The sequence below is a fragment of the Raphanus sativus genome, chromosome 6, assembly GCF_000801105.2.
Source record: "Raphanus sativus cultivar WK10039 chromosome 6, ASM80110v3, whole genome shotgun sequence".
Taxonomy (NCBI): Eukaryota; Viridiplantae; Streptophyta; class Magnoliopsida; order Brassicales; family Brassicaceae; genus Raphanus; species Raphanus sativus.
In genome coordinates this window covers 33,337,080-33,355,076 of record NC_079516.1, presented here as the reverse complement: position 1 = coordinate 33,355,076, position 17,997 = coordinate 33,337,080, and the positions used below count along the sequence as shown (strand labels likewise).

The following is a 17,997-nucleotide window of genomic DNA, read 5'->3' as shown; positions in this document are numbered from 1 at the left end:
ATAGCAGAAACTAACTTTTTAATATATTAATAACTTTTTAATTAACCGTATTTATAAAAATGTTCATACCAATCTCTAAAAAATATGCAAGTCCATAGATAAACTCTTTTCCGAGTATTCAAATAGATTAAAAATAGAGATTTTATATTTTTATAGACGTCTAAAACGATATGATTTAGTTTCGCAAACAAATTAATCGAACTTGAAATGTGTTAACGTTCCAAACCTGTCTTTTTACCATCCGACGATAGAATCCCAAATTTCAGTTAGAATTTGTTTTATTTGAAACTTTTTTCACTTAGAATTGTTAATTTTGCATCGTTGGAAATTAAAGTATATATATGTTTACTCTTCATTTTGTCTAACTACTATATATGTTTTACATGTAGTTAACCTTGCACCGCAGGAGAGTAAATACTATGAATGTATGCATGAATGTTGTGCGTTTGTTTCTGAATTATTTATGTTTACATTCCTTTTTGCATGAAAAATTCCCAAATTTCAATTAGAATTGTTTTTATTTGAAATATTTTTCAGTTACGAGGAATATCTGTTTTTCTTTTACTTATATAAATCTTATTTTGCATCGTTGGAAATTCAAATATATATGTTTACTTTTCTTTTTGTCAACTAGTATATATGTTTACATGTAGTTCACTTTGCACCGCATGAGTAAATAATACTATGAATGAATGCATGAATGTTCTGCGTTTGTTTCTGAATTATTTATTAGAAAACTTGGGACGACCAGAATAATTGACATGCAACCAGGATAAATAGCCCCTGGGAGGGACTAAAACGTAACGTGCTTTGACTTGTATAATATATGGTTTGCATGTTTGATGTTACCACAACATCACCATCATTAAGTCGTTCTTGCAGCTTGCCGATCATATTAATATCAGAAATAATCGTAACTATACATACTAAGTCAAATCAAAGATATCAAATAATTTAAAATGTTTGTTCGACGATTTTAAATATATAACTAAAAGTATTGGAAACTAACCACTACAATAAAACACGCAGATATTGAGGGACTTTTTCCTCAGTATGTCGTCGTAATAACCGTATTCCGACGACATACCGAGGAAAAAAGTCCTCGAAAAAAACTCCTCGAAATTTCATTTTCCTTCGAAATTTCCTCAAAATTTTCTGACGGAATTTCGAGGAACAGTAATTCCAAGGAAACTGTGAAGACGAGGGTTCGTCACAAAAGTCCTCAAAATTTTCCTACGAACGTGGTCGTCGAAATATTTTGAGGGAACCCTTTCCTCGGAATTTTCAAAAAAAATAAATAAAAAAACAATATTAATTTTTAATGAAATTCGAAAATATAAAATATAAAATAAAAATTGAAATTGAAAATATATTAGATAATATTATTCAAAATTGTACAAATTAAAATATATTAAAAAATAGTTTTAATAAATAAAAGTTTTAAAAATCCAAAATAGTTTTTAATCACAAAAATATAAATATATAAAAAAATAGTTTAATAATTACAATATATAGTATACATGATTTATACATATATAAATATATATATATATATATATATATTTATATTTATATTTATAAAAATTACAAATCGTTTATAAATATAGAAAAAGGTTTTTAAATATTTTTAAAATTTATAAAAAACGTTTTATTATTACTGTAAACTTTAAAAAACGTTTTAATATATATAAAAATAGTTTAATAATTACAAAAATAATTTACATATATAAAAAGAGTTTAAATATATAAAAAAATAGTTTAGTAATTACAAAAACGTTTTAAAAAATCATATACACATTTTTAAAAATCAAAAAACGTTTTAAAAAATCAAAAAACGTTTTAAAACACAAAAAACGTTTTGAATTTTAACCAAAACACAAAATAAATCGAAAAAAAATAAAACAACAATTTCATAATTACAAAAAAGTTTTAATATATATAAAATAGTTTAATAATTACAAAAATAGTTTTAATATATAAAAAATATTTTAATAAGTACAAAATAGTTTTAATATATAAAAATAGTTTTAAAAAATCAAAAAACGTTTTAAAAATTCAAAAACGTTTTAAAAATCATATACATATTTTTAAAAATAAAAAACGTTTTAAAAAAACAAAAAACGTTTTAAAAATCATATACACATTTTTAAAAATCAAAAAACGTTTTAAAAAATCAAAAAACGTTTTAAAACATGAAAAACGTTTGGAATTTTACCCAAAACACAAAAGAACTAAAAAAATATATAACAACAATCCAAACAACAATCCAAATTTGAAAATCCTAAGCTATCCATTCAATCCTAGAATTTCCTTCCTAACAACCTAAATTTCGAGATCTAACATCCAAAGAATCGATCTATGAAGAGATGAAGAGAAGAGAGATGAACTTACATGATAGCAAGAGAGGAGAGGAAGAGAGGATAGGAAGAGAGGGGATTTGCAGCGCAGAGGAAGAGAGGAGAGGAAGGAAGCCGCGCAAGAGAGGAGAGGAAGAGAGGAGAGGCAGAGAGAAATGGGGAAGAGAAGAACGTAAAACCTAATTTATGAGACGTCCGACGGACACTGTCCGTCGGAATTTCCTCACAAAATTTAATAAGGTTCCTCGAAATTTCCTCGAAATCTTCTAATCTAATTTTCGCCAAACGTTTGGCGGCTAGGGTTGCCGGGTTAATGAAAAATATTCCGAGGAAAGCAGGTTCCTCGAAATTTCCTCACAATATTGTGAGGAAATTTCGAGGAAACAGGGTTTGGGGTTTTGAAAACATCGATTTTTTTCCTCTATGTCATTTCTTATACAAATGTAATTCATACTAATGAGGTTTCTTTGTATAGATGATCATAAACAATGAAATAACACAATTACAAAAATAATTGTAAGTATTTCCTTTAACGTTTATTAAAATGTATAAGTGTTTCTCTTATGTTGTGTGGTTTCCGTTCAATCCGCAAAACATTATTTTCGGTTTAAAACCCTAAAGTTTGACTTCATAATCTTCCTAAGACACTTAATGAAGGTTATATACGTGTTATTCAATCCGCAAAACGTTGTTTTCGGTTTAAAACCCCTTATTCCTCGAAATTCCCTCGGAATATTGTGAGGGAATTTCGAGGAAATACCGAAAATCATTTGTTTCGTCGAAATTTCCTCGAAATATTTCGAGGGTATTTCGACGAATAAGGGGTTTTAAATCAAACCCCTCAACCGTGAAGGGACATTCCGACGAAATTTCGAGGAAACCATATTGTCCCTCGGTATTCCCTCGAAAAATACCGAGGAAATGTGTCTTCCTCGCAATTTCCTCGAAATTTTTCGAGGACATGTGTCTTCCTTGCAATTTCCTCGAAATTTTTCGAGGAAATACCGAGGAAACCACATTTCTTGGTTTCCTCGGTATTTCCTCGATTTTTCGTCAGAAAATTCCGAGGAATTCATTTTCCCTCGGTATGTCCCTCAGAATACCGATGTTTTCTTGTAGTGAACGTGGATGTGGTCGGATGGCGTACGGCGTTCCAAATATTTCTAAGGAATCGAATTAGCATCAATTCAGGTTTATCCATCTATATGACCAGGTGATAGAATATTTAATTCTCTTTGTGAGCAATCGAGTCTGGTTGACGCCGGTGATTAGATCCTTAGAAGACTAATCGATTGGGATTTGGTTCGTCAGATACCTCCGAAAAAAATTATCAAGAAAAAAAACTAAAAGTATTTGAAACCAATCGAACGATTTGAGAAGTAGAACGATATATATTTGATATCTAAGCAGAAAATGAATCATTTTAATTTAGATATGCATAGCCATAAATAAACATCAATACTTTGTTACAATCTTGTGGGAAGATTTTATCATAATATACATACACGTAATTTACAAACTGTTGGAACAAATAGGCTATTTTAATTTTTTTTTGGTAGGAACAAAGGGAAGATCCATTGGTTAAGTTGGGATAAGCTCTGTGTTCCCAAACACTTAGGAGGGATGGGCTTCAAAGATATTGAATTTTTTAACCAAGCCTTGTTAGCTAAGCAAGCTTGGAGAATCCTTCATGATCAATCATCTTTGTTTGGCAGTTTCTTAAAAAGCAGATACTATCCTCATTCTGATTTCCTCTCTGCTCAACTTGGCACAAGACCATCCTATGCCTGGCGTAGCATATTACATGGAAGAGATCTTCTTATCAAGGGACTTAGGCGCATGACTGGAAATGGAAGCTCTACTCCAGTCTGGTCTATGCCTTGGTTGGTGGATGGTGATCACATGTGTATCCCTCTGATGAAGAATGGGTTTGTTGATTTAAACCTCCGTGTGAAAGACCTTCTATTGCCACGCTCCCACAGCTGGGATATGTTGAAGCTCAATGACCTTTTCTTCCAACGTGATGTTGAGATCATCTCTCAAATTAGACCTGTCATTTCCTCCGAGGATTTTTATATATGGAATCATACGCGTTCGGGAGAATACTCGGTCAAAACAGGCTACTGGTTTGCTGAAAGGATGGCTAATAAAGAAGCCTATGTCGCAGGTTCCATGCTTCCATCCCTCAATGGAATCAAAGAATTCATCTGGTCCTTGAATACAGACCCAAAAATCAAAATATTTTTTGTGGAAAGCCGTCAGCGGAGCGTTACCGGTAACAGACAACCTTCTATCTAGAGGCATGAAACTAGACTCGAGATGCCAAATATGTGGGCTAGAAGGAGAATCAATGAATCATGTTCTGTTCACCTGCACGCTTGCTAGGCAATATTGGGCCATCAGTAACTTCCCTATTCCTCACACTGGATTTTCTGATACCTCTGTTTACTCTAACATCTACTATATCCTTAAAGCGAGAGACATCTCTTCTATCCCTCAAGAGATTAGTAGAGCAGGGCCATAGATCCTTTGGAGTATTTGGAAAAAACAGGAATCTTCATTTCTTTGAAGGCAAGTTCACTGCTGCTCCAGTTTTCTCGGCTCAAGTATTCAACGAAGTAAACCATTGGTTTCTCATAAAAACCTTGGAGAAAGAAGAAAAGGCTATTGATCTTGAGAGGAAGAAGAGAATTATATTTGGTTGGAAGCCACCTCCCGTTCATTGGGTTAAATGTGATATTGGCTATGCTTGGAGTCCAATCAAAAAGGAGAGCGGAGCTTCTTGGGTTGTACGAAATCACGCCGGTAAAGTCTTGTTGCATGGTAGGAGATCATTCTCAGAAATCACCAGCAAGACTGACGCTTCTTTAGAAAGCTGGATATGGGCAATTGATAGTTTAAAAAGCCTACACTTTGACTCTGTTATTTTTGCAAGTGAAGACAACGACCTCATTGCTGCTGTCTCTAACCCTTCTGCTTGGCCATCTCTAAAATTCTATTCAGAGCAGGTTTGTCTTCGGTTAAATGATTTTTTGGATTGGCATGTTCAGTTTCACAAGTGTAGTGACATCAAAGGCGCTCATCTTATTGCCACTAGCGTGTCAAAGAGGATCGGTTTCAATCTTATATTGCAACTGGATTCCCACTTTGGTTAAGGCATCTTTACCAATAGCTCTCACTATCTCTCTCCCTTGTTGTAATATCTCTCAGATTGTCTTGGATCCTCTCATTTTTGTATCTCCTTCTTGACATGTTGGTAATATATATGCAAAGCGTTTAAAAAAAAAAAAATGTGCATGAATCTTTAACTATAACAAGGAAAATAGCAATAATCATAATGACTAACATGCAACGGACCACACGCGGATTATATTTTTATTTGATTTAAAAACCAGTTTAAAATTAACTATTTATTTGAGAAAAAATAGTTTTTCATTTGAAAGGTTAATAAAATTATTTTGTTAAAAGAGCTGTAGCTAAATCATAGGAACACATAATATTATAGCTCTAAATATATTATACAGATTTTAGGTTTGTTTTATATGAATTCCTAATATAATATCTTTGGTGTCAAAATTAGTAAAGTGAATCCTAGAAAAATGTAATATCAGTCGATTATATAATACGATGCAAAAAATTATAAGAATATACTAGGTCATAATTTGCGTCAAAGCAACGCTATATTTCATATTTGTAATGATAAATAAAATTTGTCGGCTGGAGTTTCCGTCCTGGGTTCGATTCCGCTTGGCCACCAGGGCTAGCGTTAAACCGCAAATATACGTGGATTGCCGTCGGTTTCAGGGGATTAGTCTTTGGGCCTAGAAAGCCTTTGAGATCACCCCCTGGTTAATACAAAAAAAAAAGATAAATAAAATTTGTAACTGATTAAATTATTAAATATATAGTTTAACATTTAGCGTTATATGTATTGGTTTAATAAGGTATATTGTTGTCATTTATATGATGTTTATGATTTTCACCATATCAATTTTGACATTAGTTTTTTGTACAAATTACATTCATGGAATAATTTAGTTTCTTGAGTGGTTTATCTTGCCCTATATACTTTATAACATATCTTAATATCCTATAAAATATTAGTTAAATAATTTACTGTACATGGAATACAAAAAAAAACTAAGAGATATGTTGTCCATACTTAATTTTTTCTTGTTGACTTCAATTCAAACGGCTATTCTATTACTTAAATTTGAAGTGGCCCAGACTAAAATAGAATAACCAATGTAACAAAAATATCTATGAAAAGTCCTCGTAGACTTAGCTAAACAGTCGGAAATAGCTAAGTTTAACATGGTGACAATTACTTAATATATGGAATAGATGGACACATTTACTATTTCTATATCTAACATGACTATACTAAAGTATTAGTTTTTTTTTTTGCTAAAAAACTAAAGTATTAGTTTATGTTAATATAGGTGTATTGCTATTTAAATTCTTAATATATAGGATAGATGGACACATTTACATTGCTATTTATTTTTAAATGTTTATGTGTATGCCTAGTACCTCTAATACATTATATAAATTTAATTAAATTATCCCAATGTACAAAATTAGTAGTGAACTAATTTCATTTAATATATTAAATATAAAATAAGGTATAGTTTGTGTACGTATTAAGCCAGTAGTAAAATAATGAGAAATTGCATTTCTTACCAGCTTATACCATAATTAAATCTATGCCCTAAATCCCACATCATAATACTTTTTTCCATAGATACAAACTTGTCACATCATATGTATTTTCTTAATTTTATCGGGTTTTAGGATAATCAACCAATTCACCTTAAAATAATTGTAATGTTCGTGTATATCTTATACACAAGAATGTGTTCCAAAAACACAGATTAGGTGGGAATTTTTTTAGATATGGTTTCGGTTATTGTTTTGATTTGCCATATGAAAATATCAAACATATTAAAATATTGAATACTAATTAATGGTATCTATTTTGTTGGAACATTACAACTTTAATTATAGTCTAAAAACAGTACATAAAATAAGACTCTATTTTAATAGAATATGTTAGTTATCAAAATTCGAAGTTAATTCATGTTGATTATTTTATAAAATGCAATAAGATTTTTTAATTGTAGTAAGATCATAATCACTAAAATATATACGTTGTAAATTCAAACTGAGATTTATATTCCTAAAACAATGAAACTTTGTTAGCATATTCTTAGGTGTAATTTATTAAAGTCTATTTAGATTTTATAATCAAATATCATCGGCATATATAATTTTATTATTTTGGTAGCAATTAAATGACATTTTTTATCAATAGATAAAATAAAGTCATATTCTAAGAGCAACATTATCGTTCAGTCTCTTTGAATGAGGTTCTAAAAATTCAAAATAATAATAATAAAATCAAAGATTAAATTTTAAAAGTCTCGGTAAGTAATATGCATTGAAAACAAGACATGTGAAGATAAACGTTAACAATTGGTAATCTAAAAGTCTCTTTCTTCATTTTTCTTCTTTTCTCTTTTTCTTTAAATTTTATGATATTTCTTCTAATCCCATGTTGGAACTGCTCTAATAGATGAGATGTTCTCTTTAACTATTTTTTCAAACTTCAAACGTAAGAGAAAAATGTATAATTCAGAGTTGCATGTTCGATAGGAGTAATCTATCCGGATTTTGGTCCGGTTTTCGGTTATTCTTATTTTAATTTACAAAATTAACTATTATATTAAAATCATATATAGTTTAGTTTAATACGGTTTATATATTATCACTTTATATTTAAATTTATACCAAAAAACATAACTATATTTATTGATTTTTTATAAATTTTGTCAATTTTAGTTTATGTAAATAAATTAATCGGATTTATTAAAACATAAAGATATTTTAATTACTATAACTTTAAATATAAAAATTTCTGTTTTATTTAACTACCAAAAATTTTAAATTAAAATAGTTCTTACAATTTTAGTAAAATAAAAAAATCAGTATAATATTATTAAAAATTAAAATTTAGAACAGATGTCTCTCAACGAAAGATTCTAAACTTAAGAAAAAGTGAAAACTAATCAAATTAGTATTTTAATTATCAATAGTGGTTTATTCGTTTTATTAGGTTTATCAATCGGATTATTCGTTTTATTCGGTTTAATCAATTAATATATTGAACTATATCTATAGCGGTTTCTTAAAATTAAAATTCATTTAGTTTATACGGTAGTACCAGTTATAGTTTGATTTTACCGAATTTAACACCAATTTCTATGTAGGTAAGACCACCCACAACACGGAGTCCGTAACATCGAATCCCTAAAGAAAAATATTAAATTATTGGTTTTTGTTGGTTTCCGTGCGATTAGTGATCCAAAAATCCGTAAATAAGGACTCATCTCAGTTGTGGTTCGTCACTGTTTTGTGGGCCATGTGATATTTCATGATTTTAATGAGTTTTAGATTCACATTTTAGTTTATTATAGTCATGGAGTTGCATATTAGGAGTATATATTGCATTAGATTGTTCATTTGCATATCACAGGGTTTGGAGTGCACGATTGGAAGTTTGGGGCGAAATTGTAAGGTTATCTTTGCAAATTACAAAGTTTGTGGTCAGTTTGAGAACCATCAAGAGTCTGGGGACTATTCTGAAAATTTGCTGGGCTAAATTGCACAATCAGAAGTCCATTGTTCAATTCGTGAGGTTCTTTGTGCAAATCTGAAAGGTGTGGTGTCAAAGGTGAAGAGGAAAGAAATCCAGGGACCAGACTTGCAAATAAGGCTGAGAACACCATTGTCGTTCTTCTTCTCGCGACGTCACCTGGTTGATTCCGACGACGTAGCTCACCGGAGAAGAGAACCGAGGTGGAGCTGAGCACGATAGAGGAGACGACTTTGATTTGAGAATCCGTGGTGGAGGATACCACGACTCAAGCTCAGCCACGAAGGCGATTCCCGAGCTTCCACAGCGGCTCGTAGCGAGGAGGTTGAAGATTTACGGCGGTGACAGATGGTTCTCGAGGCCGAGGTGAATCACGGTGGAGAAGCCCGTGACCAGAAGCAACGAAGAAGCTTTGCGTGGAGGAAGACTCCGACTTGGAGCCGTGGCGGAGATGACGAGCAGCTGAGCACCGGTGCTTTAACGTTAGCTTGATTCCGACGAGATGGTGAAGCTGAGAAGAAGACGAAATTGATCCAAGGCGGAGGTGAGAGCCCAAGACCGGGTAGAACCCACCGGGATGAACTACTCGGGCGTAATTTTCACACATCGAAGAGCAAGAAAGGACCGGGGTGATTGGGAACGGGTTCAGTAACCCGGGCGCAAGAGAAGAAAAAGAACCTGATTTTATTTGGTTGACCGGTTTAGTCCCGGTTTGACCGGTTTAATCTGAGTAAACCAGAACGATTTTGGACTCCTCTATATATATTTCTAGACCTAAAAACCCTAATGTATCTCATTTTCTCTGAGACTTTGCTTCATATTGTAAAAGATTGAACCTTTTGATTATCTAAGGATTTTGCTTCATCTTATATCTTGTTTTTCTTAATCATTAACATGATTAGCCTTAAATCTCACATAGATTTGAGGTTTCTCATGGAGATTAGGGAGTAGACATATTTTTAGATTCATGGGTTAGGGTGATTAAGGGTGATTAGTGAAGATCTAGGGTATTTAGTGTTAGATTTACTTTTTTTTTGCTTGTTGAGGGTTCCTAATGCTATTTTAGTTTTGATCATACTAAAATAGATCTCTAGACATTTCCTACCCGAAAGGTGTATGATGAAATGTCTGAACCAACTCATCAATGCTTTTAGTCTACTTTGCCAAAGAGATTTGTTGTTAAATAGGCTAAGATTGCTAGTAGACTTGTTCATAATGATTGCTTTAGTAATATTCAACCAAAGAGATTTGATGCTTGAGTTACTTTAGCAAATGAGTATTCATCTAGACATAGAGCTTGCTTAGTGTTGTGTCTAGGCATAAGAAATTGTTTGATTGATAGTTTACCACTCTAGCTTGGATCTTAGTCACCCAAAATCAAGTCCCTAATCCCATAAGTCCACCTTAGCATTTGATTGAGTTCTTGCACTAGCTTCTAGATTGGATTTGAGATCACCTTGTTCATATTAGTAGGTTCTTAGCTTGTTACCATCATCCATCTTTCTATTTGCTTAGATTAGGAAAGTTTGTGTATTTTTGGTGTTATAGATCACTAGTTCTCTGTGGTTCGACAACCTTTCTATACTATCATTTGACTTGGAAGCCTTGAAAACTTCCGCTATCACCCTACCACATGTGGCGGTCCACAATTAGCTCTTTTTTACTTCTTTTTTAGTTGGGATGAAAAAAAAAAATTGAAGGATTCCAGAAATGAGTTTACCGTTGTGGATGCTCTAAGACTTCCTTAAATTTCTATTGAGTTTTACTTGTGCTTATAACTAAAACTAGGAGTTTTCTTGCGCCATTCGCAGATATAAAAATTTTAAAAATATTTTTATATAAAAAAAATTTCAATTTTCAGTATTTAAATTGAAAATTTATTAGCCATTATGTAATTTTTCTAGTTTTATTTATTCAAGTTTACTTTAACTTTTTAATTTTATTTTATTTAAATTGTAATAATAATAACTAAAAACTTAAAGAGTTATTTTATTCATATTATATTTTATTCAGTTAACTTTTATTTTAAATTAGTTCTAAAAATATATACATTAATATAAATAACATATATAAGTTGATAAATATATAATTAGAACTACACTTATTTTGATAATAAAAATATGATTCATAAATTGATGAAAAAATTAAATTCGTACTTATTATTTATATATATAATTATATTATTTTGATAATATAGAAAAGTTATTAGTATTACCATATTTCTAAATCTTACCAAAATAGATACTTGTAGAAAAATAATATTTTTGATATAAAATTTATTAGTTATTATTATATTACGAAACTTTGCCAAAAATATGAATTCATATATAGTTATTACTATATTTAAAATTTTTACCAAAAACATAAATTTTAATATAGAAAATTTTACATGTCACATTATATCGATGTCATGTCATATTTCTTTTAAGCCATGTCATCATTTTTTGTTGAGAATAACTGTAGTGATGACACATGTACAAATCACTTCTCAAATATAGTCTAGGGGATACGCAAATAAATCTAGTTGTCATGAATTCTTGCACAAAACATTTAATCGGCGCTACGATATGCTATTTTGTTCTCGGCGGTTGCTGATTAAGATTTGTTAATAATATATGTAATAGAAGGATGATACCTGTACTTTTTTTTTTTATCAGTATGATACAGGTACTTCAAGAAAAACAAAAACAAAAAAATATTGAAATGTCGATAATAATATTTTTCTGGAACTAACAAATAATACATTTGACTTTTAACAAATAATAACTGTATTATTATTTTTATAGACTACTATATGGAATAACGTTTAGTGATGTTCCAACTCCCATCGACTACTATATAAACGAGGAAACAACAAACCATTTACATCACAACACAGACAACGACAATAAAATACACAAAGATCAAACAAGAACTGAAAATGGCAGCACGAGCCACAACATTATATGCTCTCTTGCTAACATCCCTCCAACTCCTCTTAACATGTCACGTAACATTGGCGGCCGGAGGAAAATGGGATCTCCTCCTCTCCGACGTCGGAATCTCCGCTATGCACATGCAGCTCCTTCCCAACGACCGTGTCGTGATGTTTGACCGAACCAACTTTGGTCCATCGAACATTTCTCTCCCCAATGGTAACTGCCGTAACAACCCTCAGGACGCCGTCTCCAAAATCGACTGCACAGCTCACTCCATTGAATACAACGTTGAATCAAACACCATCCGTCCATTAACTGTACAATCCAACACATGGTGCTCCTCCGGTTCTCTTAGACCGGACGGAGTTCTTGTCCAAACCGGTGGAGACCGGGACGGCGAGTTAAAAGCGAGAACCTTCACTCCTTGTGATAACAATGAATGTGACTGGGTCGAGATTAACAATGGCTTAGCAAGGAGGAGATGGTACTCTTCTAACCATATTCTTCCTGATGGTAAACAAATCATTATCGGAGGTCAAAGACAGTTCAGCTACGAGTTCTTCCCCAAAACGACATTTCCTAACGTTATCGACTTGCCGTTCTTGGCCGAGACTAATGATAGAGGAGAAGAGAATAACCTTTATCCTTACGTTTTTCTCAACACCGATGGAAACCTATTTATATTCGCTAACAACCGAGCGATACTACTCGACTATGTTAACAACAAGGTGGTGAAAACTTATCCAACGATCCCCGGTGGTGATCCTAGGAGCTATCCGAGCACTGGCTCAGCCGTGTTATTACCGTTGATGAATCTTGAAGCCGACAAGATCGACGCGGAAGTTCTGGTGTGTGGAGGTGCACCAAAAGGATCATTCATCCTCGCGTTAAGAAAGAGAACATTCGTGAAAGCTCTTGACACGTGTGCGAGGATCAAGATCAACGATGAGAATCCTCAATGGACGGTTGAGAAGATGCCACAGGCTAGAGTCATGGGAGACATGACGCTTTTACCTAACGGAGATGTGTTGCTTATCAACGGTGGTTCTGCTGGATCAGCTGCATGGGAGCTTGGTCGTGAACCTGTTTTCGTACCTGACTTGTACCATCCCGAGAACCCAGTTAACTCGAGGTTTGAGTCACTTAACCCGAACACAATACCGAGAATGTATCACTCTACGGCGATTCTTCTACGTGATGGGAGGGTTCTTGTCGGAGGAAGTAACCCTCACGGGTTTTACAACTTCACTGGAGTGCTTTTCCCGACCGAGTTAAGCTTGGAAGCTTTCTCTCCGGCTTACCTAGAACCCGAGTTTGCGAGACTTCGTCCAAAGATTCAGTCTCCTAACTCGCAGTCGACAATTACGTATGGGATGAACTTGAAGGTGAAATTTAAGGTTGCTGGAGGAGTCAAGGGTCCAGTTAAAGTGACGATGGTGTTTCCATCGTTCACGACACATTCGTTTTCCATGAACCAAAGGCTTTTGGTTTTAGATAATGTTAGAGTTAAGAAAACAAGTTCCTTTTTTGGTGCTTTGTTTGGTAAGTCGAAGAACTATGAGGTTCAAGTGAAGACTCCAAGATCGGCTAGTATCGCACCGCCTGGTTATTATATGATGTTTGTGGTGAATGAAAACGTACCAAGTGAAGGTATTTGGGTAAGGTTACAGTGATTTCATATATTTATTGGCTTCATTATTCTCTTCAAGTTGTTTATGTTTCTTTAATACAAAAACAGAACCATGACTTCTTAATTAACTATATGAAGAATTGTAAAGTTTATTGGGATGATTTCTTTGGATAATTTGTATTTGTTGATTGACAAAAATAAATAATTGTTTTTTTTTGTAATATGAATGTGTTTCTCGGTTCAATGATAATCAATTTATGTGATAAGTTTTTCATGTATATCATATAAGAAATCTCCTAAATACATTTTAAAATATTTTATGATAAAAGAAGTACGAAATAGATTCCAAAAAGATCATAAACACCCGCTGTCTTCTCTCCCCTCGCCACATGTTCAACCTGAGAGAGAAATATAAACCAATTCACAATTTCATTAAAGAACATGCGTAAGAAACTCATGACTCATATAAAAATACCCACATAACACACTTTCCAACATGTACAAGTAAGACGGCAGTCTAGCAAAACTCTCAGTTGGATTACCATACAGATCATTTATATAGCTTTGTATTTTCCTCTCCAAGCCGTAGGATACGAAACCCTAACACCCAGTTTGTTTTCAACCAAATCTATGAGATCTTTTGGTGCTGGAGTCTTGTATTTTCCTGGATAATCATCTTGCAGCACAGATGCGACCAAGCTTGATGTGCCTCTTTTCTCCTTCTTGGTTGTACTTGCAGTTATCCTAGCGCAAGTATGCATCTTCTGATACGTCACTATATCAACCTCAAAACAATTCTTATGCACAAATTTGTCCACTAAGTCTCTCACTTCATGCTTAGTTTCAAATTCTTGGTGCAGAGCCATGTCAACACCGTCGTCCCACTCCAAATGTACAACTGGTGCTTCAACTGGTGCCTCAACTGGTGCTTTAGATGGTGTAACAACTGCCAAATTCTCCATATAATCTCTTTCAGTATCCACTTCATCGCTTTTTTCATTCTCATCCTCTCGAATATGAGGAATAATCGTCAACTCCTTAAGACCGACCATATCATCATTAGCTCTTGCATCACTAAGAATTTCCTGATCCCTAGAAAACATCTCGTTACTCTGATTTTCTAAACCAGATTCTATGAACTCGACGTGCAAGACAATACGCCCCTGATTTTTTTCGACTTCCAACAAAAATGTTAAAACATCTTCATCATCGAAGATGTAACATGGCCTCTTATCATCCATTCCAAATGGAAAGTAACTCAGCTGAATCCTGGTCGAAGCTACATCAAACTTCAGTTTCCTGCATATTCTATCAACCAAGTGAGAGTAAGTCACCTCCTCATCACTTCTCATTGTAAACACTAAAGTAGAAATATGTCGGTCTTTCCGTTTCCATCGAACTTCATCTCCCACATCTGAATAACTACCCCCTTGATCAAAATATACCACCACACGTCTGTTGTTATCCATAGTTACCTGAAAAGTATGATAAACAACATCACCACTTAGTAGTTGTACCGGTTATTCTAGTTATACACATAGCAGTGATGACATTTGTACTAGTTGTACCACTTATATTTGTTTTCATGTTACACTTGATATTACAATTATACTAGTATACCAATAATACTATTTTAAGTTGTCATACTAGTTCCACTGGTAGACCTATTGTATATGTTAGTAATAGATGTATTAGTTCTACGAGTTGTACGTTTCGTATCAACCATCAGAGTAACACTAGTTGTACCAATATACATATTGTACAAGTTGCTAATAGTTGTACCAGTTTAATTATTTGTATGTTTCCTGTGAATTATCACATTAACACTAGTTATACCAGTATAAATATTGGTGCAAGTTACTAATAGTTGTACTAGTTTAACTAGTTGTACGTTTCGTATGAACCATCACAGTAACATGATTCATCCACTCTTACCACTCCAACTTGCATTTTTCTCACCGTCTACTACAGCAAAAGCGAGAGGATAGTGATGATGATCTGGATCCTGAGCAGTGGCAATAAGAAGCACTCCTTTATACACACCCTTCAGATAAGTTCCATCCATAATTATCACTTTCCGCATGGACTTAAGCCCTTCAATGCAAGCTCCGAGCGCGAAGAACACATACTTAAACTGGTTCTTCTCATCCACTGCTAAGCGGGTAACAATATCAGGATTCAACCTTTCCAACATGTACAAGTAAGACGGCAGTCTAGCAAAACTCTCAGTTGGATTACCATGCAGATCATTCATAGCTTTGTATTTTCCTCTCCAAGCCGTAGGATACGAAACCCTAACACCCAGTTTGTTCTCAACCAAATCTATGAGATCCTTTGGTGCTGGAGTCTTGTACTTTCCTGGATAATCATCTTGCAGCACAGATGCGACCAAACTTGGTGTGCCTCTTTTCCCCTTCTTGGTTGTACTTGCAGTTATCCTAGCGCAAGTATGCATCTTCTGATACGTCCTAATACTGAAAAAATCCGAGTTTTTCAGCTTTGCCGCTCGTAAATACCATTTGCAACCAACTCCACGACATTTTAATAAGTAAAGCTGAGGCGTCGACTTCACTATATCAACCTCAAAACAATTCTTATGCACAGATTTGTCCACTAAGTCTCTCACTTCATGCTTAGTTTCAAATTCTTGGTGCAGAGCCATGTCAACACCGTCATCCCACTCCAAATGTACAACTGGTGCTTCAACTGGTGCCTCAACTGGTGCTTCAGCTGGTGCTTCAGATGGTGTAACAATGCTAAATTCTCCATATAATCTCTTTCAGTACCCACTTCATCGCTTTCTCATTCTCATCCTCTCGAATATGAGGAATAATCGTCAACTCCTTAAGACCGACCATATCATCATTAGCTCTTGCATCACTAAGAATTTTCTGATCCCTAGAAAACATCTCGTTAGTCTGATTTTCTAAACCAGATTCTGTGAACTCGACGTGCAAGACAATACGCCCCTGATTTTTTTCGACTTCCAACAAAAATGTTAAAACATCTTCATCATCGAAGATGTAACATTGCCTCTTATCATCCATTCCAAATGGAAAGTAACTCAGCTGAATCCTGGTCGAAGCTACATGATCTTCAGTTTCCTGCATATTCTATCAACCAAGTGAGAGTAAGTCACCTCCTCATCACTTCTCATCGTAAACACTAAGTAGAAATATGTCGGTCTTTCCGTTTCCATCGAACTTCATCTCCCACATCTGAATAACTACCCCTTGATCAAAATATATCACCACACGTCTGTTGTTATCCATAGTTACCTGAAAAGTATGATAAACAACATCACCACTTAGTAGTTGTACCGGTTATTCTAGTTATACACATAGCAGTGATGACATTTGTACTAGTTGTACCACTTATATTTGTTTTCATGTTACACTTGATATTACAATTATACTAGTATACCAATAATACTATTTTAAGTTGTCATACTAGTTCCACTGGTAGACCTATTGTATATGTTACTAATAGATGTATTAGTTCTACGAGTTGTACGTTTCGTATCAACCATCAGAGTAACACTAGTTGTACCAATATACATATTGTACAAGTTGCTAATAATTGTACCAGTTTAATTATTTGTATGTTTCCTGTGAATTATCACATTAACACTAGTTATACCAGTATAAATATTGGTGCAAGTTACTAATAGTTGTACTAGTTTAACTAGTCGTATGTTTCATATGAACCATCACAGTAAACATGATTCAACCACTGTAATGTCTTTGGTTCAAACATGATTCAGCCAAATCTAATTTGAGAGAGAGAGAGAGAGAGAGAGAGAGAGAGAGAGAGAGAGAGAGAGAGAGAGAGAGAGAGAGAGAGAGAGAGAGAGAGAGAGAGAGAGAGAGAGAGAGAGAGAGAGAGAGAGAGAGAGAGAGAGAGAGAGAGAGAGAGAGAGAGAGGGAGGGGGAGAGAGAGAGAGAGAGGAGAGAGAGAGAAGAGAGGGAGAGAGAGGGAGCGAGAGAGAGGGAGAGAGAGAGAGAGAGGGAGAGAGAGGGAGAGAGAGAGAGAGAGAGAGGGAGAGAGAGAGAGAGAGGGAGAGAGAGAGAGAGGAGAGAGAGAGAGAGAGAGAGAGAGGGGAGAGAGAGAGAGAGAGAGAGAGAGAGAGAGAGAGAGAGAGAGAGGAGAGAGAGAAGAGAGAGAGAGAGAGAGAGAGAGAGAGAGAGAGAGAGAGAGAGAGAAGAGAGAGAGAGAAGAGAGAGAGAGAGAGAGAGAGAGAGAGAGAGAGAGAGAGAGAGAGAGAGAGAGAGAGAGAGAGAGAGAGAGAGAGAGAGAGAATTACCCAAGTTCATCTAGGGAGGAAGATACACGATTTGTTGTGGATGTTTATGCTGCTCTTTTTTGTTCTTCGTTCAATCTCTCAACGACCCAAGTTATGAAAGATAGATTGGTTGGTACATGAATTGAAGAGGAGAG

At 34.2% G+C, this 17,997-nt stretch overlaps 2 protein-coding genes across 2 annotated transcripts; one reads left to right on the top strand and one right to left on the bottom strand.

Annotated features, from left to right (window-relative positions):
* Positions 1-11,841: 11,841 nt before the first annotated feature.
* Positions 11,842-13,626, top strand: LOC108811243 (aldehyde oxidase GLOX-like). The gene has a single exon (XM_018583285.2). It carries the CDS (start codon positions 11,933-11,935, stop codon positions 13,601-13,603), a length of 1,671 nt encoding a protein of 556 aa, XP_018438787.1. The 5' UTR covers positions 11,842-11,932; the 3' UTR covers positions 13,604-13,626.
* A 1,855-nt stretch (positions 13,627-15,481) lies between these two features.
* Positions 15,482-17,997, bottom strand: LOC130495775 (uncharacterized). The gene is made up of 2 exons (XM_056987282.1): positions 17,864-17,997; positions 15,482-16,838 (listed from the first exon to the last, which is right to left on the bottom strand). The coding sequence occupies exon 2, from the start codon at positions 16,220-16,222 to the stop codon at positions 15,482-15,484; it is 741 nt and encodes a 246-aa protein (XP_056843262.1). The 5' UTR covers positions 16,223-16,838; positions 17,864-17,997.